Source organism: Babylonia areolata, chromosome 3 (genome assembly GCF_041734735.1).
Source record: "Babylonia areolata isolate BAREFJ2019XMU chromosome 3, ASM4173473v1, whole genome shotgun sequence".
NCBI lineage: Eukaryota > Metazoa > Mollusca > Gastropoda > Neogastropoda > Buccinidae > Babylonia > Babylonia areolata.
The window spans coordinates 11,991,177-12,017,815 of record NC_134878.1 but is presented as its reverse complement, the minus strand read 5'-3'; the positions used below and the strand labels follow the sequence as shown (position 1 = coordinate 12,017,815).

General features: G+C 39.1%; 3 protein-coding genes across 6 annotated transcripts in view; 1 reads left to right on the top strand and 2 right to left on the bottom strand.

The window, feature by feature from the left end:
- Positions 1 to 3,080: 3,080 nt before the first annotated feature.
- Positions 3,081 to 8,247, bottom strand: LOC143279733 (telomerase RNA component interacting RNase-like). Of its 2 annotated transcripts, none has more exons than XM_076583856.1 (4): positions 7,756 to 8,247; positions 5,148 to 5,522; positions 4,457 to 4,531; positions 3,081 to 3,879 (listed from the first exon to the last, which is right to left on the bottom strand). In XM_076583856.1, the coding sequence occupies exons 1-4, from the start codon at positions 8,059 to 8,061 to the stop codon at positions 3,769 to 3,771; spliced, it is 867 nt and encodes a 288-aa protein (XP_076439971.1). In that variant the 5' UTR covers positions 8,062 to 8,247; the 3' UTR covers positions 3,081 to 3,768. The 2 variants fall into 2 exon arrangements, with proteins under 2 accessions (XP_076439971.1, XP_076439972.1); XM_076583857.1 differs by having other exon boundaries at positions 5,148 to 5,469; positions 7,756 to 8,236.
- An 89-nt stretch (positions 8,248 to 8,336) lies between these two features.
- LOC143279734 (NADH dehydrogenase [ubiquinone] 1 alpha subcomplex assembly factor 2-like) lies at positions 8,337 to 24,132 on the top strand. The gene is made up of 6 exons (XM_076583859.1): positions 8,337 to 8,530; positions 12,045 to 12,134; positions 13,474 to 13,514; positions 16,700 to 16,774; positions 18,586 to 18,658; positions 19,969 to 24,132. Exons 1-6 carry the CDS (start codon positions 8,410 to 8,412, stop codon positions 20,034 to 20,036), a joined length of 468 nt encoding a protein of 155 aa, XP_076439974.1. The 5' UTR covers positions 8,337 to 8,409; the 3' UTR covers positions 20,037 to 24,132.
- A 13-nt stretch (positions 24,133 to 24,145) lies between these two features.
- The window catches only part of LOC143279731 (AP-3 complex subunit delta-1-like), a 66,027-nt gene continuing 63,533 nt past the window's right edge, over positions 24,146 to 26,639 (bottom strand). For all 3 annotated transcript variants that reach the window (XM_076583853.1, XM_076583855.1, XM_076583854.1), the window contains one exon: positions 24,146 to 26,532. In XM_076583853.1, the coding sequence (XP_076439968.1) occupies positions 26,419 to 26,532 (114 nt within the window). In that variant the 3' untranslated portion in view covers positions 24,146 to 26,418. The remainder of the gene's footprint in view (positions 26,533 to 26,639) is intronic.

Below are 26,639 nucleotides of genomic sequence, written 5' to 3'. Positions count from 1 at the left end.
GAATATCACTTTGGATCACGTTTCTTTCACATACACTTTTACACACACAGGTACATACACAAGCGCGCGCACGAAAACACACACACATACACACGCGCGCGCGCGCGCAGACACACAACACACGCATCCACACACAAACATGTACGCACGTACGCACACACGAAGGCACCCCCCCTCAAACCCCCCCCCCTCCCCCCCACACACACACTTCATTTATCATGACACACACACTCATTGACACTCACACACACACTCATATCACTCACACACACACATGCACACACACACACACACACACACACACACACACACACACACACACACTTCATTTATCACGACTAAGTGTATCCTCAAATGAAATCATTTATCAAGATTGTGTAATCCTAAAATGAGTTTGTTTATCACGATTAAAGTGTATAACCTAGCATTTTTCTCGTTAGGTTTGAGTCAGAGAGAACATCGCAGTATGCATTTGCGATTTATTTCGATGTCTGCAATGTCTATCGGTTGTTGCCACGGTGCTCTCTCTCTCTCTCTCTCTCTCTCTCTCTGTGCCACACACGCGCGCGCGCACGCATCGTCTATCACCCACTTTCTCTTTCCTCTCTCTCTCTCTCTCTCTTTTTTTGAAGGGTGGATAAAAGGAACGTGTTTGCCCCCTGTATTACCCCTCAAGAAATAAAACCTCGCTTTCCAAGTTCATTCGTTCGTTCCGGCCGTCTGAAAAAATCATGCATCCAGTCACCTGCTGTTAAATGTCACATGAGAGCATGGGCTGTGCGCCAGACTTTGGAGCTTTTTTGTCAAGCAGTCTCTGCGTACTTCTAGTAGGAAGCAGTTGTTGGGGTGTGGCGATGGAACGAACGTACACCCTGTCGCAGCACTGCGGGTTTCTGACTTCAGAGTTTTGTTCGCTTTTAAATGTTGTTTGTTTGTTGTTCAGTGTTCTGTATTCTTTATGGAACTGATATATATTAGCCGCCCTCCACACCCACACCCCCACCACGCCCCTAACCCCGTCCCTCTCTCCACCCCCACACCCCCAACACACCCTCATATCTCCGTCCGTATACAGCCACATCCTTGCCTGGTCCGTTCTGTTAAAAGACTCTCCACGTCAGCAGTGTTGATGGAGTCACTGCTGTTTAGGGGTGACCAAGACAGACCACCCACAAGAGGAGACCCTGAAATGCCGCTTGCATGCGGAGTCACTGACCTAAATCAGTTATGTTCCGACGGTGGCACCTAGTACCTGCTCATTTGATGATTGAAATGATAATAATCATCGTAGTTTATTTCTGTTGCGCCTTTCATTGAAATACAACAATGCTCAAGCCACATCATACGAGTAAAATCATAACGAAAAGAAAAAAAAAATGTTACGAAAAAATACATATAATCATAAGTCGGAAATTTCTGTGTATCAGCTCACCGCCATTCCCCACTTCCATGCCGGCGTACAACGCACACAGTCACCTCAACGAACATCCAAATGTCATTCACGTGATCACTGACGACACCACACAGACACACGCACGCACAATCACGTCGGTCGCATCCACTGGCATGCACACACACACACACACACACACACACACACACACACACACACACACACACACACGCGCGTGCGCGCGCACGCACGCACAAATGTACGCGGAATTTTTTTTTTTTTTTTTTAACAAAACATAAAATGAAAAACCAAAGCGTGCGGACTGATCCATATACGGTACATTACATCTGCTTAAGACAAACAAAAGATATCACATAGATAGACTGATAGATAGATACATAGACAGGCAGACAGACAGGTAGAAAGATAGACAGACAGATAGATGCCTGACCTACACAAAAACTAACGCACTGGCCAGGCCTTCCTAGCCTTCCCTAGTGTAAAGGTAGTTAACATAAAATAAAATGATGGATAAACATACCAAGAAATTGAAATTGCATTAAAAATGAAAGATACTTTGAAGCATGTCATTGAAACCAGAATAAAAACTGCAGCAGAATTGATCCAAGGGAAGCAACTAAGTGTGACACTGTCGGTGAACTCGTTATACTCTCCCTTTAACCTGTCAAAATGGTTTTGAGAACGTTTTCAAAATTGACTGGTTCAGGAAACAGCAAAGTTTAAAGATATGTAGTTGTTGTTGTTTTAAGAAAGAAAGACTTTAAAAAGGATTTGTTGCCTGCGAGACGTCTGTGTGCATGTGTGTGTGTGTGTGTGTGTTAGTGTGTGCAATCTTTTGTCAACTCTATCCACACTTGTCATTTTGCCCACTCCAACTGTGCCTCATGTCATCACCACTATTCAGTTCCCCATTCTCTTCAATTTGCATTAAAAAGACTATAGCGTGTGTGTGTGTCTGGGTGTGTATGTGTTTGAGAGAGAGATGTCCATCTCGGTGGTGGCTTTTTTTGGGGGGAGGAGGAGCTGGTGGGGGGTCGGAGTGGGGCTAGTAAGAAATATATAAAGACATTGAGAGATAAATGAGAGAGATGGAAGTAACAAAGCTGAGCACTGTTGATAATATCTCCCTTCACGCTAACGCGAGGGGTTTTATTTATTTGTTTTTTTATTTGCTGCCCCATCATCTGCACAGTTTCAGTGGCATTACTCCCACACCACTCATTTAGATTCCCCCATACACGTCCACACCCGGGTTCGTCCGTCACAGTTCCAGCGTCGGCAGTCCGCAGGGAACCATCGATGTTAGATTGCCAGGCGGCCACACTCCTGAGGAGGGTTTGATAATTTTGTTTTGTTATGCGTTTTTTGTTATTGTAGCATGGTACAGACTGATTCTGGAACAGTGTTTTATGGTAAGTGGTGTTTTTTTCTTAACGAAAGGAGAAAGAGAAAAAAAAATGTTTTGCCTGCAAGACGTTTTTTTTGTTTTGTGTGTGTGTGTGTGTGTGTGTGTGAGCATGCACACACAAGAATTCTTAGAACCATATGACATTTGTTTACAACAAGTTGCTTTAGTTTAGTTCTCTCAATACAACCAAACCACCTGAAATATGAAAACACATGAGACTGATGCAAAAATGATTTTATTTAATATTTTGCTGTCAGAACCATACAACAGGCAGTGTATGTATTGCATGCAAAAAGTTTTCAAACATTTGAATTCAGATTAACAATATGACCTAAACATGAGCTACACATTACAGCCATAAGCAAAAATTGTATGCAGAATACTTTGTGTTTCAGAGAAGAGATAATGAATGATTAATAACCATTTCTCACAGACTTAATTCAATTTAACATATACTAGGCTGGCCATGAAGTTAAACACTTTTTTTTCTCCTCAAATCATAAGCAATGATCTAGTCTAATACTTATAGTATAAGTAAGCATTTCAATGTATCAGTACACATAATAAAAAACAAAAACAAAAATAACCCTGCAAGCAAATAAACTAAGAAAATAACTGGAAGAGAGAAAACTACTAAATAATCATCCATTACCCTCTACTCCTATCCCCCCAGAATCTTAATCACACACTTATAAGTAAACCCACCTGAAGAACTTGCCACCAAAATTGTCATTTCCACAGTCAGAAAGTTGTTACCAAATACATGCATGAAGCATTTGCCACCAATATATTGATCAAATTTGTTCACGAGGATCAGATCACAGCAATATATAGCTGGAAACCTGCAAATACAGAACAAAAATTATCACAAAAGTCATCAAATCCATTTGCCTTTTCCGTCTGCCAAAACTGCCGTCCCGTCTTCCATTGATCGCATCGGTGCATTTCACTTCATCAATGGTCGACAGGCTTCGCTGTTGATGCACTTGTTGGCACGATACTTCTGCACTTCTTTCATGTACAGGGACCACGAGTCTTTGTCTTTGGCTTCTGGGTCCTGAAACAGCCAACTCAACCACCCTCTTCAGTTTCTGATGTTTACAGAGTTGTCTTTTCTCTTGTATTTGTATCTATCGATTTTTCTCACAAGTAAATCTGTGTGAAATTTGGGTTGCACTCCCACAATACAGTGTCTTTTTTTTTTCTTCTTTTTTTTTTCTGTCGGCCAGTGTATTTGTTTTTCTATCAAAGATTTTTCTGTGGAGTTTTGCCTGGGGCAATCTGTGTTGCTGTGTATTATGTGTGCTAAGTGCATGTTGCACACAGGATTTAAGTTTTATCATCTCATCTGAAAGAATAGCATCCAGACCGCCACTCAAGGTCTTGTGGATGAGGAAGTGCAAATCCTGGTCTGTATATGGGACTATAAAATACATGGACACTCGCTTCCAAGTGAGGCTTTTTTTTTTTCCTCTGCTGCCCCTCCGCTGGTACTGGTCTTAACCCAAGTTTCAAGTACTTTACAAGACATCAACTTTATTTACTTATTCGGTTTCCCTGTCTATGTTGTCTTGTCGTTATAAATAAAATATTCCATATGTATGAATCAGGAAAAAAAAAAGATAATGACTTACACAGGCATCTACTCTCTTCTTTGGTTTTTGCACCATGCCAGTCTTCAATGGTTTGGTCATTCTACGTTTGGTCACCTGAAAAAAAGCAACACTAGAACCTCTGCATTCCTTTTTATGGTCAATATAATGTTAAATATACAGTGGATGATCACATTTTAAAAAAATGTATACCTTCTTTTAAAAAAAGAGTTAAAAATATATACAAGTGATACCATGCACAGTTTATCATATCTTCCATTTTTGACACAATCATTGAAAGGAAATCATAACTAAAATAAGAAACAGTGATCCTGTCAGTGTTAAAATCATGGCCTGTCTTCACCCACATCTGCTCGCATAAACTTGCACACATGTATGCACCAATGCAAGCATGAGTGAATGCACACACAGACACACAGACACAAAGTGAGAGGCAGAGATAGTCTTGCCCCCGTTCACAACACACAACAGGCTCACACAAGCACATGCATGCACACACACACACACACACACACACACACACACACACACACACACACACACACTCTTACACATACACATGCACACACACACATGCACACACTCTTACACTCACACATGCACATGAACACACACACACACACACACACTGGGACACACACACACACACACACACACACACACACACAAAGCTAGAGAGACAGAGATAGCCTTGCCCCCATACACAACTTACAACAGGCTCATTCACTGGAGTAGCCAGGTTGTTTTCCATAGACCTCAGACTCATCTCTTCAGACTGCTTCGAAGCATGGGCAGCCTCCATTCGCTGACGGAACACTTCCAGGAAGCTCCCATCATTCTGGAACTGGTTCTGCAGCAGCGGACAAAATGAGCTCCTGGCTGGGAACACCACTTTCGTCACTTGTGGAACTGGCCGCAAATGTTCAGGAAGAGGTGGTGGCACCCAAGGGAGTTTCTTGGCTTTACCATTCTTGCCTTGAGGGTGACGGGAGTTCTTTTTACCAGAGCGATGTTGCTTAGCTGGTTGATAAGATCTGTCACATTTAGCAGGAGGGTTTGACTTCTGATCACTGCTACTTCCTGCTGGCTATAGATAAGACAAATACTTCACAGGGGTCAATATCAAACCAAAAAAAAAAAAGTTTATAATCACTTAAAGTGATGAGTTACATGTATACTGTACTTCATTCTAAGACCATGGTTTTCTGGGTGTTTTTCTTTTTTAATTTGACAATCTTTTTCTTTAACCATTCGGTGACATTGACCCCATGCAAAACATGTAGTGAAATGAATCTGACTATCTATTATTATACATACATGAAGACTTAGAAATCCAAACACATCTCTCATAAGGGTAAAAACAGTCAAAACAGGAGTAAAAATAATGGCCAGCAGGTTAATGGTCTATAAAAATGAAATAAATCCTGCATATAATAATCAGAATAATAAACTGGGCAATCATTGCTGCTACCCCCACATCCAGACCCTTCCTATTCCCAGCTCTCTCCTCTCAAAAAAAAGAAAAAAGAAAAAAAAGTCCCCTCAGTCCTTATTTGTGTGTTGCACATACATGCTTGAGGAGACATTGACAAGTCTTAATTATTCCAACGGTCCTGTTAAAATTTTGATTAACCATAAAATTATGTATATATATATATATATATATATATATATATATATATATATATATATATATCAACAACAGTAGGCTCTTCATGTCTTAAAACTTGTATTCTTAAAAAGCAGTAAATTTTCACTGTAAAAACAGCTTCTTCAGGCAAGGGTACAGAAGTAAAAGCTTTACTGGCTGGTTCAATAGCAGCCAGTGAGTAAAGGTCGGGTAAAATCAGGTAAAACTGGGCAAATAAAAACATGCTGCGTGCAAAACAATAACATAATTCAACTCACACTCTATTACATTGAGGGGCGTGGGGGCAGCTGGAGTGAAGGGGCAGTGGGGGCGTGGGGTGGCCGGTGGGGAAGCTGGCCAGACTTAAAACAACTAACAACCGACCTACAAGTGCACCATCATGAAGAGCCTGTCTTTTTTGATATTTTTATATTTTACCAGTCTTGGTATTTACCTCAGTGCTTTCTGCAAGGAGCAGTGCCCACGGCACGAAGAGAGTGTGAACTATCTGTGTGTGTGTGTGTGTGTGTGTGTGTGTGTGTGTCTGTGTGTCCAGTAGGTCATTAATAAATGTTGTAAATAGAATGGGGCCTAGTACACTTCCTTGGGGGATGCTGCATAAAACCTGCCTTTCTCTAATGATTTATTAAATATAAGAGATAATGGAACTGATAATTCTTTATGAGCTGCTTTCAAAACTACCATCAGGTCCATCTGCCTTATTTGGGTTAAGATTCATAAGCTTATTTTCAACTGCTTTTGGAGTTGTAATAATACCATTTAATGTAATACCATCTGATCTTGAGGCAGATTCTAAATGGGGAACATTATCTGTGTCTTCCCTTGTGAAAACACTAGGGAAAAAAACTCTTCTTCTTCTTCTTTTGGATGGGTAGCCAACATCGACTTGTATCAAAATTTAACATAGCTTAAAAACTTGTATATTTATAAAAGCAGCAAGTTTCACTGTAGAAGAGATCTTGGAGGTAGGGTTTGGAATGCTTTTTAGGCTGGTTCAATAGCACCATGAGTAAAAAGCATAAGATTGAGGTAAATACTAGTGAGAAAAACATGTGTAAAACAAAACATAATTCATGCCATTATTTAAACATTGAGGGGGGCCAGCTGGAGTGAGGGATGGGTGTGGGATACGGGGAGTGCAAACTAAGACAACTTGAAAACAATCAAGTTCACTCAAAAAATCGGTCTTTTTGATTTTTATATATTAAAGTAGTTCTTGGGTTAGTTACCTAGTTAGTATTTGAAGAGCGTGCAGGCATGAATAGAGATGTGAATACTCTTGGGTTGTATGTGTCAGTAGCATAATAAATCTTGTTAAATGAATGAGCAGTACCTAAGAGGCATTGCATAAAACTCTTTAATGAATTTATTAAAATTAAGATTTGAACTGATGAATCTGCTACACAAATTCTTTTCCGGAGGGTGGTTCCGAGTGGGCTGTTTTAATTAGTTCGAAGTTTAACAGGATTAGGAGGATTTGTGGGGAGGGGGTCTGGGTGGGGTGGGTAGGGTAGTTTGCTGTTGTTTGGAGCTGGTCAGAGGTTTGCCACCCTGGCAAAAATAAGTGTATCAAAACATTTAATTTCTGTTACACAAAAGAAAATACAAAATATTCAAACAAACAAAATATAACTTAAACATTTACACCCATAGAGGGTTTCCAACTTACAGCGTTTCCAAAATCATCACCGTATCCACTGCCTTCCGCCGAGATGGGGTTGAGCATCGAAGAATGTTTCTCACCATTATCTCTTGAACTGCCATGCTTTTCTCTATGCTTCCCGTCCACATCAGAATACATTTTAGAATTGTAGCTATTGCTAGGGGATCTGGATCGGCGTCTGTCTTTATGTCGTCTTTTTATAAAGTCTGATCTTGGCGAATCTCCACGGCTGCTTGAACAAGAACTGGAAGAGCGTTTACTGCTTCTCACTGGCCTGTGATAATTGTTCATCCTGTTTGTCTTCGTTGACATTGCAGTCGTGCGTTCTGCTGGAATTGTGATGTGAAATCACTCCACGCGCACAGACTGGGTAAATGCGTTCCAGTTCTGCATCAACTTCGGCCCAAATCAGCACACATTATCCCAGAATATTGCGTGTTTCGTCAATGTGCTTCCCACGAGCAGACGATAGCAAGTGGTATTGATGTTCACCGAGTACACAAATCTAACGATTTTGATTGGTCTATATTTGATAGGCTGGACTAGGAAGAACCAATCAATACCATGAACTGTATCCACCCCGAAAGAGTTAAACATCCGGTGAACACCGCGTGCTGCCCGTGAAAGTCATTTCAACCTGCGAAGTTTCATGATCAAAGAATGTCACGAGCAGGAGGATTGTTTAGCAGAATATTCCGAGGAATCTTTGCTCCTCGTCCAAAAAATGCTAGGATTGTTGGAGAAGACCATCTGGGCAATACATACTATGAGGCAGAAGCAGGTAGGGTGAATGTGAAAGCAGACCAGCCTTCACCTTTCGTTTCGTTGGATTGTTTACTCAAGTAACATGTGTTACATAAAATAAAATAAAATATTTAGAAAATCTTCTCTGGAAATATTGATACTCAAAAAAGAAAGAATGTAATATTTTGTCAATTATTTTCTCTGTTTTTTGTGTGTGAGGGTTTTTTGTGTGTTTTTTTCTATTTTCTGTGTACGAGCGTGTGTGTAAGTTCTGTAACCGTGTGTGTGTACGTGCGCTCGCGAGCCTCTGTGTGTGTGTGTGTGCGTGTGCATGCGCTCATGTGTGCATGGCCAACAAGGTGTGTGTGTGTGTGTGTGCGAATGTGTGTGTTTCTGATAAAACAGTTAAGATATGTCTGAAAGATCATTTCAAGTGGTAGCTGGGACAAAAACGTTGAAATTGATAGGATTGGTCAAATCTCAGAAAAATGTTCTTTTATTTCCCCTTCCCCACAGTTTATTCCGAGTAACTATTATCTTTTAAGTGGAGCACTGTCAATTGTTATAAAGATTTAATATATGTAATGGAAAGCTTAATTGGGATGTACGATATAAAAGGATATAGTATATATCCACAAATCATAAGTAAATAAATGATTTGTGGGTCTTTTTTAATTTATTTCATGACTGTATAGTAGACTATTTCTAACATGATGCATGGGCGCCCCTTTGTTTCTGCATTGTTTCAGTAACAATACTCTAAAGCCATTCTTGTTTGACATCCCATACACAGCTACATTCAGGTGGCTTACAAGTGCGCAACAGTCCTAATGAAAACAGTTGGCAGACTATCAATTAAAGTGCAGGAGGGCCACATATACCAGAGAAGACCATGCTCTTCTCCTGAGTCACTTAGGTGGTGTTCAGTAGTGCCTTTTTTTTTATTCAATTCACGCAGGACACCACCTGTACTAAGCCCCCTATTGATTACGCCCAGTTATAGAGCCATAAGACCCCATCGTGGAGTGAAGACAGTTTCCATGCATGCTTGTCTCTGACAGTTACAGTTGCTGTGGTCACTGCAGACTGACCACAAGCATGGACATGGAGGGAAAATTGAAATTAAGGTAACAGTGAGACTCAGAACAGGGCTGGCATTAAAGGTCATGCAAATTGTCAGATTTTTTTATTTTATTTTATTTTTGTTTATCATCTCAGAACCCATGGATCATTTCTGGACATTTGGTGATCTGGAATCGATTTCCCCCCCTCCAAATATAGCAAGAACATGTGTGTATATGTGCATTAGTTACTGGAAATGTCCATGTCTATATAACTCATGTGATTAACATCTTGAGTGCCCCAGGACAGAGATTCTCATCTGCCAGACTCATTTGCAGAGCTTCTAAATTTGACCATGTTTCTCCTCTCCTTCAGTCTCTCCACTGGTTACCTGTTTCTGATCGAATAGACTATAAGCTATGCACTCTGACCTTTTCTGCAGTTAACAGATCTGTCCCCAAGTATCTTTCTGAACTCCTCCATATCTAAACTGTGTCTCACCAGCTCCGTTCTTCCTCTGATACTCGACTTCTCAGTATTCCTCACATCAGAAGTAAGACTATTGGACACATCGTTTTCTGTTCAATCGCCAGAGACGTGGAACAAGCTCCCTGATACCATCCATCATTCTGATTTCCTTGCATCTTTTAAATCTCGTCTTAAAACTCACCTTTTCCCTCAGCAATAACTTCAGTTGTGGCAGGTCCACTTCCTTTGTGTTAGCTGTGCTTGTATATATGTGTGTGGGGTTGGGGGTGGGAGATATGGGCGTGTGTGTGTGTGCTTGTTCAAGTAAGCGTTTGTGTGTGTGTGTGTGCGTGTGTGTGTGTGTGCCGTGGAAGCTGCGATACATAGACCAGAAATGAGTGTGCAGAGGAGGGGGGTAGAGGAGGTGCAGGGTAATGTGTGGTGTGTGTGTGTGTGTGTTTGTGTGTTGGAGCTCATGTACGTTTATATGTAGTTGACTGTGCTTTCATAACTGTGAAACTGCATGTTTGGTGCATATCTGTTATGCATGTGTGGGTGTATGTGTGAATGTGTGTCTTCATGTTTTACATTTATTTGCTTATTTACCATCATTGTTGTCTTTTTTTTAATCTTTTTTTTATTACCATTACTACTACCTTTTTTATATCATAATTATTATTTATTTATTTATGTAAGCGTATCTATTATTTATTCACCTTTTTTTTTTCTTTTCTTTTTTTTTTTTTCTCAAGGCCTGACTAAGCGCGTTGGGTTACGCTGCTGGTCAGGCATCTGCTTGGCAGATGTGGTGTAGCTTATATGGATTTGTCCGAACGCAGTGACGCCTCCTTGAGCTACTGAAACTGAAACTGTGCTTGACTGTGTTTATACATATATGTATGTTTACATAACTACATGCATGTATATGAATGTGTAGCGTGTGTGTGTATGTGTGTGCGCACACACATTTGTGTTTATGTATTTGTGTGCATATGTGTTGAGGGTAGCTGTTAGGTACACATGTATGTTAAAATGTATGTATGCATATGTGTGTGTGTGTGTTTAGTCACATTTTGATGTGTGTATGTAACATTCATGTAATATGTTATATTAACAAAAGTGTTTTTGTAAAGCAGCGAGAGCAGATTTCTGGATAATGTGCTATATAAGTATCTATTATTTATATTATTATTATTATTATTATTATCTGTGTCATTGGAATTTTCAAGTCACAATTTCATTATAAATTATTGTTTCTGGATAATCATAGTGTGTTCAATTTTCCTTTCAGAAAACTATATAGATAGGTTTATAATTTGTATGCTAGAATTTTTTTTTTAATTATTACCCTCTGTCGCCACAAATACCTTGGCACATAGTTGTCACTGAACATAAAATAGGCTTGGCATTGCAAGTGTTAAAGCCTACACCTAATGATGTAATACTGTAATAGGATCTTGGGAGTACAAAGTTATACTTGGGCTTTTTGTCAGCCCTCCAAAGCAGAAAGCACTGAACATTATTGGGAACAAGTATTTCATTGTGTACCAGACACATTGAATTAGTAGCAGTCAGGAGCAGTTTACTGAAAATTTACTCCTGTGTGAAACCAGATTACCCAACTGTTAATAGAAAAGTGCATGGATTATGAGTCTCTCTGGGACATAATCATGCAGATAAGGACTTTTTTCTGCATGCAGATTCAAGAGACTCTTTTTATAAATATGTTCATGTTTTATATACCAGTAAGTATGACGCCTGAAGCCTGACAGAATGATGCAGGAAACAATGAGCATCTAAAGATAAGCTGTCAGTCAGCTCTACCCACGTAGGCAGCCTGTTGTACAAATGACTGTGTAAAGTGCTTTACAGCTTGGTCTCTGACCAAAGATAGATGTTATATAAAGATAGATGTTATATATAAGTATCAATATGAATGATGATGATAACAATAATAATAATAATAATAATGATAATGTTTTGCCATTATTCAGACCTGAATATATTTGTGGTTGTGTCAGACGGTACAAGTCGGAGAGGTTCTCGCTGGGTGGAGGCGCGGGGTCAGGAAGACCCTCAGTTTATTCCAGACGTACCACCAGAATGGGATGGTAAGTAATCGAGTGTAACTGATTTTATTCTTTTAATCAGTAAATTCTCAACATGCAGCTTCTATCCACCAGTTCTAGTTTAGGGGGAAAATGTTTAAATAAAGAATTCCACTTCAGGATTTTCATTTCGTTTTTCGTAAAATCGGCTTGGTGGTTGTAGTGAATGATTGGAGAGTCAAAGCTTTGGGCTTTTTTAGTGGTTAAAAAAAGAAAGAATTTGAAATATTACAATATCTTTCACATTGCACATCAAGCAGTTATTTCACACACAAAAATATGAAACATTACTGGCTTCATATTTAGATTTTTACTCCCCAGTGATTCAGTGAAAAAATTTTCAGTTACATTTGACAGTTGCAAGTCTGAATGGAGAGCCCTTGAGTTCTGTGGTTTTCACCCCTATTCTGTTCACAATATTTATTACTTCCTTTGCTGAAGTTATCCACGCACACACACACATGCATGCATGCACATGCGCGCGCGCGCGCGCACACACACACACACACACACACACAGAGTCCATCAGCACGATAGTCAAGGGACAAGGAAGTAAGAAGCAAAAGATGTATTTTCATCACAACATATTTCTCTGTGAAATTCAGTCTGCTTTGCCCAGGGAGAGGGCTTCCCCAAGTTGAAGAGCCACCAAAGAATGAAATGGGGAGTTAGTGAAAGGGGGCCTGGATTTAGGGACTTGCTCCAAAATCTTGCTGTTTGATGGTTTTGATTATTTTAATTCAGGCACACCTTGTCCCTTTTGGCTGCTAGGACTTCATTTGGTGGGTGGTGTGTTTTTTGGGGGGTGGGGGGTGGGGTTGTTGCTGGTGTTGTTGGCATGCTTTTTTGTTGTTGTTGTTGTTTAGGTTTTTTTGTTTGTTTTTTAAACATACACAATGATAATAGGTGTGTTTCATGTATCAAGAAATGTAAAACTACGCAGCTTAATGTATTTTGTAGTTCAACCAGCTCAAAATCATTTATGTACATCCCACAGTTTCAAAATTGCCTCCAATAGAAAGGTTCAGAAAAAACAGCATGTGGTTTGTATACTTTTTATTAAAAAAAAATGGAGTCTGTAGAATTATTTGTTAATTTTTCCCATTTTCATTGAAATTTCTCTGGCAGTGAATAGGTTAAGGGTTATTTGTATTTCAAACATCCAAACAATTAGAAATTTGTCATTTTGTTAAAGATATCCAAGCATTTAGAATTTTTTTTGTCTAACTCTAACAATTAGAAACAATGTGCTTGCAAACTCTCTGGGCATGCATGTTTTGAGAACCTAAAATAATGCATGAACATGATGGAATGAAGAAATAAGATAAATTTTATTTTACAGCCTGGCTTCGAAGAAGACGGAACATTCCACCTTCACAAGAGGTATGTTGTAAGAATATTATGTACTTTGTGGCTGAGCTTTCTTTTTTCTTTTCTTTTTCTTCATTTTTCGTTTTTTCAAGAATCAATCTACATATTATAATGTCCTTGTCATATTCTTCATCTCAAAAGATCAAAAGAAGAAAATGATTGTTGTAATCTGTTTCTTAGAAATTTAGAAAAATAAGATTAACAGGAACAACAGTCATGTAAGTCTGATGCCATTAAATAGACTTTGTATTATCCCCTCCCACCCTCCCCTCCCTCCCCTCCCCTCCCCCCCTCCCCCCCACCCCCCTCACCCCCCACCCCTTTTTTTTTTTCACAGGGGTGTACATTGGCGCTGGATATCAGATATAGACTGATAAGAGTTCAGAATGTCAGATCATTTTACTCCTGAAGAGGACAAAATATCATATGTCCCATTACCTTTTCATCTTTCTTTTTATGTTCATTTACTGCTGCTTTTTCTTTTTCTTCTTCTTTTTTTTTTTTTTTTCAAGGCCTAAGTGTGTTGGGTTACGTTGCTGGTCAGGCATCTGCTTGGCAGATGTGGTGTAGTGTATATGTATGGATTTGTCTGAACACAGTGAGCTACTACTGATACTGATCCTGATACTATGAGGTCACTGTCCTGTACATTTATTTTTAAGTTTGTTGCCGGAAGTCTTGAAAACTGTTAATTGTCGAATGTCTTCAAATGGGAAAGAATGCTTGTCAACAGGAATGATGGGAAAGAATAGGAATTGGTCAGATATCATTCACTTTTGTTTAATCCAGATCAGATTTTAACAGAATTTGTCTGGGCACATTTCATCAAAATATACCTCCTTTGTAAGCAAATACTGAAATAGCATTTGAACAAAATTTGCTTGTTCCGTGTTCTATACATTTCCCTTTTTCACAAGGCATAAAGTTTACCAAAATTTGAGCATGCCAAATAATTTTTGTAGGGATATTAGCATAGCAGGACTGGCGACTTTGTGAACTATTACTTCTTTCCCTACCGTTTAGAGATGTATGTATAGCAGAAATGCCTTCTTCATTGATGATTATTTTTTTTCCCAACCATTGCCATTTTCATTGATTTCAGTTGCTTTGAGACATTTTTTGCCTGTCTTGAGTTGTATGAGTCCTTTAGTCATGTGGTAAAAATTTTACCTGAATCGGAGCATGCAAAGTATATTTCTTAAAACATTTTTTTGCCATTGTTGAGTTTTATACATGTCACTTTGCAAAGATTGTCACATGGTATAAAGTTTACTGAAATCGACATATGCTGGGTATATTTTATTTAGCAGTTAAAAACTGTAGGGGTATAGCATGATTGCCTACTTATGTAACCATTGCTTTTTCCCTGTCATCACCATTTTCATTGGTTTCAACAACCTTTGAATATATTTTGCCTGTTTTAAGTTTGATACAAGTCCCTTTGTCACATGGTATAAAGTTCACGAAAACTGGAGCGTGTTAAGAATATTTTTAGCAGTTAGAATTGTAGGGTTATAGCAAAGAAGTCTACTTCTGTAACCATTGCTTTTTCCCTAATACCACCTTTTTTCTGACTTCATTTGCTTCAAAACATATTTTGCCTGTTTTTCAGTTGTATACAAATCTCTGTGTCACGGTATAAATTGGGGCATGCAAAGTTTATTCTTTAACAGTTAAAAGATGTAGGGGTATAGCAGTATTGCCTTCTTCCATCGCCATTGTATTTTCCCAACCTCTGTCATCAGCTTTAATTGCTTTCAATATTTTTTGCCTGTTTTGAGTTCAACACAAGTCCCTTTGTCACAGAGTATAAACTTTACCTAAATCTGAGCATGCAGAGTATATTTTTTAGCAGTTGAAAAAAATATCTGCATGAAACACAGATTTCACATGGAACAGACACAGCAGATGTCACCCATGTGGATTGTCTAAAAATAGATACATCCGCATGATATGTGACTTACAATGCTTCAGCTTTGCTCGCATTTGTCAGTTTCATTTCTGTAATCTGACAATGAAACCTATGACTTGAATCCACTTCATGAGAAATGAAAACTGATGGAAACATGTGGATTTGATTACTGGATCAGTCTGCATGCTTCGACACCTTGATACAGAAACTGATTGATTGAAAGAGTAAAATTTCCATAAACAGTGCTTTGCTGTCAATATTAACAAGCATGACAACTGTACATTTAGCAAAATCAAACCATATAATAGAGATATCAACGAATTTTACCTCAATAGAACTGTCAAATGTGCCGGGGGAAAAAGCGCCAAGAATGTAATGAGTGGTTAACATTCATGTGTGCAATAAATATTAAAAATAAAAAGCATTTAAGGACATAAAGCACGATCATATTTTGTTGAACTGTATTAAATTTAAATACTTTAACTGTCAGTTGCAAACAAAATGGTTTTCAAAGCATTTTGTTTTCACACATATGGAACAGTGCCCAGACTAAATGTCAGATGGAGAGAAAAAAAGAATATATGCTTTATTTTCAAAACTTCAAATTATTCATTTTCAAGACTAAATTTCGTATTCGTTTTCAAGACTTCATTTTCATTTACACACATTGAAGTTTCTTTAAATATAAAATACACAAGTCTCTTTTTTTTTCCTTTCTCTCTCTCTCTCTCTCTCTCTCTCTCTGTCTCTCTTTTGTGGCCTCAGTTGCATGCAGGTCATGGAGCATCAGAATGTGTTTTTTTTTTCTTTTACACAAGTCTCTTATTTTGTAACGTATTGAGTAATAACACCTTGTTCATTTTATCTTAGCTGATTAACAGCTTTAGACTTGACATGGAAAAAGTGACCTTTTCGTTTCAATGTCCCATCTCGGTATAAAGAGAGGATAAACGTCTGATTATGTTTTGGTAGGTCAGGACATTTGTCCTGTTGTCGTCCATGTGGATGTACACCCTTGGATTTATACAATCTTTAGGTTTTATAATTGTCCACATTGCACCACAAATCGTTTATGATCACTGAATAATAATCATGATCCAAGAATCTTCATAACTGGTCATACAGTTACAAGATGTGAAGACTGCAATAAATGGTGAGTAATAGGAATGATTTTGTTTGGAATTCAGATCTGATTTGCCATGACAGGGAAGTTAAGTTACATTTGACTGATGCTTTGCAGGTGTGTACAAATGTTGAAACTTTTTTTGGGGGGTTATTTTGACAGGAACTGGACCGAAATTATGCCATGATGGTGAGAACACAGAGAAGGGCCAAAGAGCTGGAAGATAAGGAGGGCATGGTAAGACATGACACACATTTTGTCAGTGAATCATAATCCATGTCATTTTTATATTCATCTTCTTCCTTATATATTTCTGAAATTCCTTACCAGATTAATTTTCAGTCCCTCCTCTGTTTCAAATTAGTAAAAAAAATTTCCCTTTGTGTTTTGACATTTGAGGGGTAATTTCACTTATTCTCAAAGACCTTAATGATTCAGAATCTTTACAGAATCGGGGCAATCAATGGTGGAGTGATGGCGTAGAGGTAATGCGTCCGCATAGGAAGTGAGAGAATCTGAGCGCACTGGTTTGAATCACACTGGCAGTATTTTCTCACCCTCCACAAGACCTTGAGTGATGGTCTGGACGCTAGTCTTTCGGATGAGACGATAAACCGAGGTCCCGTGTGCAGCATGCATTTAGCGCACATAAAAGAACCCACAGCAACAAAAAGGTTGTCCCTGGAAAAATTCTGTAGAAAAATCCAATTCGATAGGAAAACAAATAAAATTGCAGGCAGAGAAAAATATTTTTTTTAAAAAGGGTGGCGCTGTAGTGTAGCGATGCGCTCCCCCTGGGGAGAGCAGCCCGAATTTCATACAGAGAAATCTGTTGTGACAAAAAGAGAAATACAAATACAGCAATGTTTGCATGGTGCATTATATGCATTAACTCGTTCCAAGGGTGCTCAGTTTTTGGCACTAAATTATTTACACATTTTAGAAAAAAATGTAAACATATTTTCCGAAAACATTGGCCTTGGTCAAGTTGGTGTTGACATAATGCAACAAAATAAAAATAAAAAAACTTCAGGTTTTTGACAGAAACGTTTTCATGCCCCTTGAATATGGTCAGGTACAATTTGAGAGATATTGGTTGTTTTATGGAGATAAGATGCAGACTCATCTTTAAGTCCCACTGGGGTTGCTTCGAGGTCCTTGGATGCTGAGGCTGGCCACTCCCTTTTCTAGTTTGGGGCATCATTCCTTATCTGGTCATTTTTATAATGCTTCCTTTTTTTTCTTCTTTCTTTTTTGGGGGGTCATGGGAGGTAGGGGAGGGGGGGGGGCAACTCTTTTACCAGTCTTTTCACAATACATTCCAACAAAAGGTTCAAACCTGTTCCAATTACAGTGTGCACACTTTTCTGTGAAAATGTATGTCCCACATCTGTCAAAACTGAGTCATGCCTACCTAGATTGCTATTACCTGAACCGCCAGGCATGCAGAAGTATTTAAATCCTGACAGTGAACAGGCCTTGAATGAGGCCTCAGGCACGGCAAGTTCAAGATTAAATCAAGCATGATAGGTGCAAAAAGATTTTTAACCAAATTTCTTTTTGGGGGGGGCGTAGGCGTGGGGGGGGGGGGGGTGTTTCTTAAAGGCTCTAAAATATTATCATCATTACTGATACTTATAAAGCTCCTTTCTCTAGTCTTCACAAAGACCAAGTCATTCACTCAACAGGCTGCTTGCCTGCCTGAGTAGAGTTGCATTTACGAGCTCATTATTTGTTTCCTGTGTCATTCGGTCAGGTATCAATCACACACACACATAAAAAAGTATATCAGTGGACTTTTCTTCAGAATTTTGCCAGGGACACTCTTTGTGTTGCTGTGGGTTTTTAGTGTGCACCAAATGTATGCTGTACATGGGACTTAGTTTATGGTCTCATCCAAATGACTGCTATTCAGATTACTCAAAGGGGTATGCGAGTGAGCAGACAGTTCTTGGTGTTTCCAAGACCTTGTAAATTTTGGTTTTCCTGGTGCAAAGTAAAATTGGGCCACTGTTTTTACTTGCACTGACCAGTGGATCTTGTTTCAGGCAAACAGCCCTGAGGGTGAGGGTGAGGCAGACCAGTCCTACACAGAAACTGTCACTGAAGATTCTTTCAAAAGTAAGTGAATGATTAACAGTTACTGTTCTGAAGTGCTGTCTTGCTCGCTCTCTTGGATTTGTTCTGAAGTGCTCTCTCTCTCTCTCTCTCTTGGATTTGTTTGTCCATATGTATGTGGATGGGTGTAAATTAACAGAAGGAACTGGAATTGAACTTTCTGCAGACTTTGCAGGGGGTCAGGGGGGAGAAGTTTGAAAACATGGTATTTTGATGGTCATTTATGTGTGGTTTATGTGTGATAGTCTTCACTATATAAGTAACTTAATAAGAACAGGCTCAGGTGTGTAGTTTGTGCTGGGGTCCCGTGCATCTGACTGTTTTTACTTGGCTGTTTAGACAGCCATACTCCAGTTTCAAGTTACTCTTGTGTGTCTGTGTGTTTTGTTTTGTTTTTAAAATTACAGTTTACACATAATTGTACTGAACCTAATCTGCCACAGTTAAGAAAGGAAGCATTAGTGATCTGGTTCTTTCGATTGATGAATATTCACAGAGGTCCGAAGAATTATTCATTTGGTGAAATTACTAGGGTAGTAAATAGTGTGTATTAATTGCCCTAGTGTTGTTGCAACTCAGGATGGAAAAGAAGGGAAAAAAATGCACATTGGCAAAAACTGGCAATCACCAGGTAAAGACCAAGCTTCATGTGTGTTTAAAAAGTGAACAACACAGTTGAAACTGTATTTTGTAGTGCAAGTGTGAGAGCTCTTGAAATGCTGAGATAGCTGTAACAGTGGGTGGGAATTAACTTTGCGTGAATATGCAGAGATGCCAGCTGTTACAGTTTCGCTGTATTTTGTTACACTCAGTCACAGTTTGTTCCGAAATTACATCATCAAAATTGCTCCAACAAGTTCATTTTCGACTTCATAGCATGGTCACATACTTTCCTGTCATAACATTACCCAGACGCTCTAGACCAATCGATCAGGAGGCCAGGGCAGTCACTATTAACCCTAATCTCACGCGATGATGCTCAGTGAATCGCGTGCATGTTTATACTGAAACAGCATTGAGTGGATCAGTCAGCATAATCATTTGCCTGAGCAAGAGAGAACGTGGCTGAACCGAGTTGTATCTCGGTCAAACAACCTCTGTGCCCAGAGGAATAAGCCATGGAGTGTTTGTATGCCTTGTAGATTGTATGTTTGCTGATGTGGCTTGGAGTCCTAGTGTTCCTACCATATTCAGAATGTTCCTACCAAATTTCCTGATTGTTCCTACAAACGCTGGACAGGGGTTGGCATCTCTGTATATGCTACACAGGTGCTATGTGTGTGGATATTTGAACTGATCTCGTTCTGTTCCAGGCAAATTCCCCCAGTACAAAGGCTTTGAGGTCACACCTGGCCAGTTCAAAAAGAAGAAAGACAAATGACACAGACTTAACAGAAAGCATGTTCTCACCAGTGGATAGATAGATGTATGCAGGCAGGAAAACGGCTGGACACCCACAAAAAAAAGGGGGGGGGAGGGGGGAATGAGAGGTAAAACTGTCATGGCTCTTGAGTCATTCGAGTTAGATGCTGTGACAAGGTCTGTATTCCCACATGTTGATGTCCAGTTCTCATTCTGTGATAGAACTGTATTCCCCCATGTTTATGGCCTGTTTTTCCCCATGTCCATACATTGACTTGGCCTGTATTTCCCAATGTTAATGTATAGTTTTCATACAATGACTGTAGGTTTGTATTCTGTCATGTTGATGTCCAGTTTTCATACAGTGACAAGGCCTGTATACCCTCATGTTATGGTAGACGTTTGGTCCACTTTGAGCATTTTTAATACCAAGAAACAGTGATGAGCTTGAAAAAATCAGTTCAGCAAGCAGTTTCAAAATTTCGTGTAAAAAAAAAAAAAATTGCAGAATCGAAAATTGCTGTTGTTTTCTGAGCGTTTGCTAGTTTCCTTAATGGTCAGGAGGAAAAAACTGTTCTGGTCTGATTGTAAATTCCGAAGTAAGTGACTGATCCAAACCAGGCACAATCACAAGGTTAGCCATTCATATTTTGAGAAAACAAATTGAGAATGGCCAGTCTGAAAATAAAGTTTGGTGTTAAGGCTTTCTTCACATGTGAAAATGTACCCTCACACCAAAAGTCATCCAGGTATGTGACTTTGGACGATTGTATACTCTTTCTGCTTACACACTTTTGGTTACACATTGCTGTGAAGAAATGAAAAGATTTTTTTTTTGGGGGGGGGGGGGACTGGGAAAAGTATTTGGAAATGGATTTCAGGGCTGGCTCTGGAACATACATGCTGTGGCTTTCTAAAATGATTGCTCAGAGTGCAGCATCTAACTTTGATGTGGGCAGTTTGAGTAATACATTCGTGCATTCAAAAATGGACCAAAGGGCCAGATCTGGGCTTTGCACCAGTTGTTTCCCCTGATCGTGGATCACGATCAGGATCGTGGACAAAGCCCATCTCGTCACAGTGCAAGATTTCACCAACAGTGTGAGAGGAGGACATGTTCACAATTTGTAATTTTTGTTTTGTATAATGCCTTTTAAGTTTGGGTTATTTGTGCTTCATGACATGCACATGGCTTTTTTTTCTTCTTTTGTTTTTGCAGTTTGTCCATCTTTATCAGGCTGACTTTGGGCGCTTTTACATTTTTATTGAAAATAATTTATTGTACACATGCTCATTCTTTCCAATCACTGAAAATATACACAATTTTTCCTGAACACATGCAAGCTTTCCCCATCTGACATCGAGCAACAGTGAAAGTGGCACCACCACATTACAGATATGGGAGAAGATAATTAGACTCCACAAGAACAATGAAGAAAGAAAGAAAGGTATGAATGATGCTATACTATATATACCAGCACCGTTCAGCGCAATTTATACAGTGTTGCAAGGACAGGAATGTGCAGTACAGATGATTTTCAAAACATTATTTTCACCCCTCCCCCCTCCCAAAAATGAAAGTTTGAACAAGAACATCTCGCCAACAAATGTATATATACTCAATAAAATCTTGATAAAAATGACAATATGAATCCCCAGAACAAGTCACTGTTTCTTTTAATGCATGTGGTAATTCATACAATAACGGGCTGTGATGTCTCTTACAATCACGGGAACTGAAAGAGAATACTGCATGGCAAACCAGTCTGGTTCCATAAATCATAAAAATCTTGTTCCATTGGGGACAAACCAAAAAAATAATTATACCAATACATGTGTAACTGTTAACCAGTTCATTCATGCAGTTATATTTAGCGGTACCCTTGACAAGGACTACTATGCTCTCATCGAAACACTGGAAACAAAAGCAAGATAGTCCTTGCATGGGAACATCACATTCAAAATGATCTTGTCTACTCTCTTGCATAAAGACAACTGAAAAAAACAACACAACACCCAGAGTAATTTAAAACAACATCCACAAAAGAAATGTGACCGTCTCAACTAATACTTGCTCACCACAACTAGAAACTCTGTAATTATCTAAGCGTAAAATATGCTCCAAACAGAACATTTTTATTTTTGCTTTCAACCTGACCATGATATCCCTTCCAATTTAAAACTGTCAACACTTCCATAAATACAGACAGTACCACTTGCACAAAGAAGTTTCAGGAAAGGTTTGTTGTTCTTCTAAATCTTAAAACTAGCAATGCCTTTAAGCAAATTGCATAATTCTATACACATTCACAATCATCATTTTATCCACAGCTATTACTCATATTTACATAACTTTCATGATTTTATGTATTGGTCCCAAGTGCAGTATACATACACACACAGCTATGTACATCTTTTTATTTCTTTCTTTTCTGTTTCTTTGTAATAATTTTGCTGGTTACATTCCTTAACTTCAAACATTTCTTTTACATATTTGATACTCAGTAAGATTATACACAATGCTACCTTGTTCACTCACTATTTTCTGCACTTGAAACACATTTCTGAAATGTCATTTGTACTAACACCAAAACTGGTACATTTAAAAAATAAATAAAAAAAATCTACATTGTCCAATACAGCGATTGTGCTGTTGGGTTTAAACTAAAAGGAATAGAGGTTTTTAGCATACAAAAAGGGGGGGCAAATGTTTCTGAAATGTGAGAATTCGGGGGTGCAAGAAGCCAAACTCTTGACGACTTTGGATAAATCCAATTAATTTTTTTTAATCACCATCACTGGCCCAAATCTGGATGATTTTATTCTGATTTTTTGGAGGGTTGGTTTTTGTTTTGTGGTTTGCTCACCATCAGTAACATGAATGACAGAATACACTTAATATACAGGTAATTATTTACCGTTATGTTCTTGTAAAATGCCATCAGTAACATGGCATTTTACAAGAATATAACAGTAAATAATTACCTGTATATTAAGTGTATTCTGTCATTCATATGCAGCAAAGCATATTATTGGTAAGACGTCCTTTTTCCCCCCATTGTTCAGTAATTGTGGGATGCAATCTTAACTCACTCAGTACGGCCACTCCTCTCTTCTCCTCTACACAGACCCCTCGGATGTCCCAGTGGGTGTCTGAATGACCCAACCTTTAGCTTCCGTCGTCAGTATTGTGGTATTCTTTGTCAACATTCACCTCTTCAGTATAAGCGCCTTCCGCTTGCAATATTTTGATGATGGTAAATGGGGTGAAACGCTATTAACGTCGTCTCTTTCGCCATTCGTATGGAGAGAGTTAAAAGCCTGACCAAACCGATGTGCACTTGAGCATGAAACATTGCAACGATTGGACACACATACTTTCCAGAAACAAATGCCCAAATTTTGTTGATACACTTTCGCCCCAGGGCAACTTGATCTAAATCATGCAGGACCTTTAAGTCATTCCATCCTTCACATCCCCTGAATGATAATCTTTTCATAAAGTACAGCAATGACTAGCACAGAATGTGTCACAGAAATGCCTTTAACATGAACGACACAGCTAATCCAGTTGCCTTCATGATACCGTATAATGAAAGGCAACTCAATCAATAACACTCATTCAAGTAGGTAAATGTCAAACAGTAAATGGAATCAAAGCAATGGACATTTCTCTCGATCATGTGACAAAGTGGCTCCATCAAGACAGAAACAGCTGACCATAGTTAATGCAGACAAAAAATGAGCTGTGCCAACTTCTGACACAAATTTTGAAGCTCCCAGGTGCTGCTGTGATAAACTTCTTAGTACCAGACCTAATTTCTAATATGAACATCCCCTAGAATTCTACAATGCTTCTGCATGTCTTCGCTGCCTCTATTCTTTCAACTTTGTGATTATAAGCAGACAAAATTTTCAACAGCCATGACCAGTCCTTTTGCTAAGACAAATGCCATGATGTATGCGCATAACACAGATTATATTTTGCTGAGACAGACAGACTGCCATAATAGTCAGACATACATATTTTGTTTCTGATATTTTTTTTCCTTGCTCAGATAGTACTTATACAGATGCAAGAACTGGCACTTATGATCTTCCTTCTAAAAATATTTTGGTCTTTATTAAAAAAAAAAAAAACTGATCACATTCCCAGGTCTTATCACTAGATTACCATTGTCTATTGAGCACTCTTTACTACTCTTCAGCACCGCAGGGACCACAGAAGCACAAGAAAGATGTGGCCAACACTCACAACCCCAGCAAGAAAATGAACTGCACAGACCTGAGGAATCGTGTCCAACAGATCACCCTGTTCAGCATAATGGCTTATCTCCAAGGTGTTCACGATGAACAAGGAGACAAAAAAAAAACCTCTCAACATACAAAACAGGAGCATAATCCTTCACATTTGTCCTGCAACTTAGTATACCCACTTAACCTCCCACTATTCTACTGCCACTTCCTAAAGCAATACTAAAAAAAAAAAAAAAAAAAAGCTCCAATGATGTGGAAATGTACCAAAAAAATCTGCAGCGTGTGTACATCAGCAGTCATTTTACAGCTGAGCAGTTCATGTTAAAAAGCAGCAAATGCCAGCAACTAAACTTGGGGAGGGGAAGAACCAAGGCATGATGGCAGACTTTTGACATGCTGCTCACGTTAAAGTCAAGTTAACTCACCCTTATAACCACTGAAATAGTTTCACTCCTAACCATTGTTCACCTAGCAATGCAGACATGTCAGCCCAAGAACACTCTTGGTCATCCTGCTGTCCCATAATAATATTGCGGAACACAGGCAAAAATGGACACAAACGTTTTTGCCAATTTATAACTGCCAAACATTCAACTTTTCTGTCCCAAAATTTGGGACAAGTGGCAAGCTTGCCTCATCAAAGCATGCCAACAGCCAAATTATTGCACTGAGGTCAGGTATATTACTGGGCATGTAATACACATCAATGATGAACAATGTTTACAGTATGGTGCACAAAGCACATCAATTAACGCTGATACACTGAAAATGAGGCTTAATCATGAACTTTTCCACAGATAATTTTTTTTTTTTTTTTTAATTATACATTTTCCACACAAATGTCTTCCTTACCCATTATTTAGTCAATAATAACAAAGTAACGAATGGTACACTTTGTACCTGAACACAGATCAATACAACAGTGGCCATCAGTTATACTGTGACAACTGGAGACATAAACCCATGCTTTGCCTGTTTCACCACCATTGCTCACTCCATGCAGCTTCCACATTTATGCCAAGAATTCACAAACAAAAGCAAGAATTTCATGAGTATGTGTCTCACAAATATGACATATTTTTCAGGTTTTGAGACTACAGACCATCGATCGGATCAGAATGCCTTATCCATGCATTTTTTTCATATGTTGAAAACAACTGAAATATCATGACTGGATATTTCATGAAAAATCACCTTTGTATATTATTATATCATTTATACTCTGACTGAAGGTTCCATTTAAGAAATGCAGAATAATAATAACAAACCAACAGAAAGACAATTGCAATACAGGTGGAACACGTTAACTCTGAACTTCAACAAATTTAGTTTTATCATCAAGGAGCTCCCCCTCAAACTTTTAAAATCTGCAATCAGTAACGGATCGACTTACATTGTCTGTTCTGCAAAATGGAGCAGCAACAAGGAAATATGCATGGCTGATGAAAGGCTTATGAATAAAGTACATACCCTTCCTCATTGGAGGGGGGCAGGGACACACAACCATACAACAAACACAAACAATCCAGTACATTCACAAAACTAATCATCTGGGTGAAATCCACACAACCATACCACAGTCTTAACACATGAACAGCTCAGTGCAATCACAAAAAAAACAAAAACTAACCATCGAGGAAATTTTAAAATAACGACCAAACAAGTCCACACAACCATAACCACGCAATCACATGCAACAATCTAGTACACTCACAATGCTAACCATCAGGGGAAAAAAAAAAACAAGAACATCATACACACACACAATCACACACACTTCAAACAATTCAGAGCATTTGCAACCTGATCACTGCAGCAGAGCCCACCATTTTCTGCCTTATGTTACTTTACTCATCTGGAGAGAGGGGTTAAAAAAAAAAAAAAAAAAAAGGGTTTGGCCATATGCCGCAGTAACTTGTAAGGACCCAGGTTATCACAGTCAGGGGCGGCGGTGGTGATAGTAGTGGTGGTGGTGGTGGTGATGGTAGCCAAGCTTCAGCACGGCACAACTTGATCACAGTCCGCTGCACCCCACAGCCCAGCAGCAGTGGTGGGTGGGTCCACTCAGCCTTGTCCTCCTCACACCTGTCTGCAGTGGTGCGCTGCAGAGGGAGGGGACCTGGGTGTGTGTGTCTGTGTGGACGCTAGGACTGGGCCAACGACACCGTTTCCACACACACGTTTCTCACATCTTCTAGAATGTTGGAGAGAAAAGAGCTGTCGGTGCTTTTGCCGTCCACTGCCAGAGCACCGTTGGACTGCAAGCAAGACCGGAAACAGACGGCAATGACATGATGTGTGGAGACTTGTTACACATCTATCTAAGTACATGATGTGTGGAGACTTGTTACACATGTATCTAAGT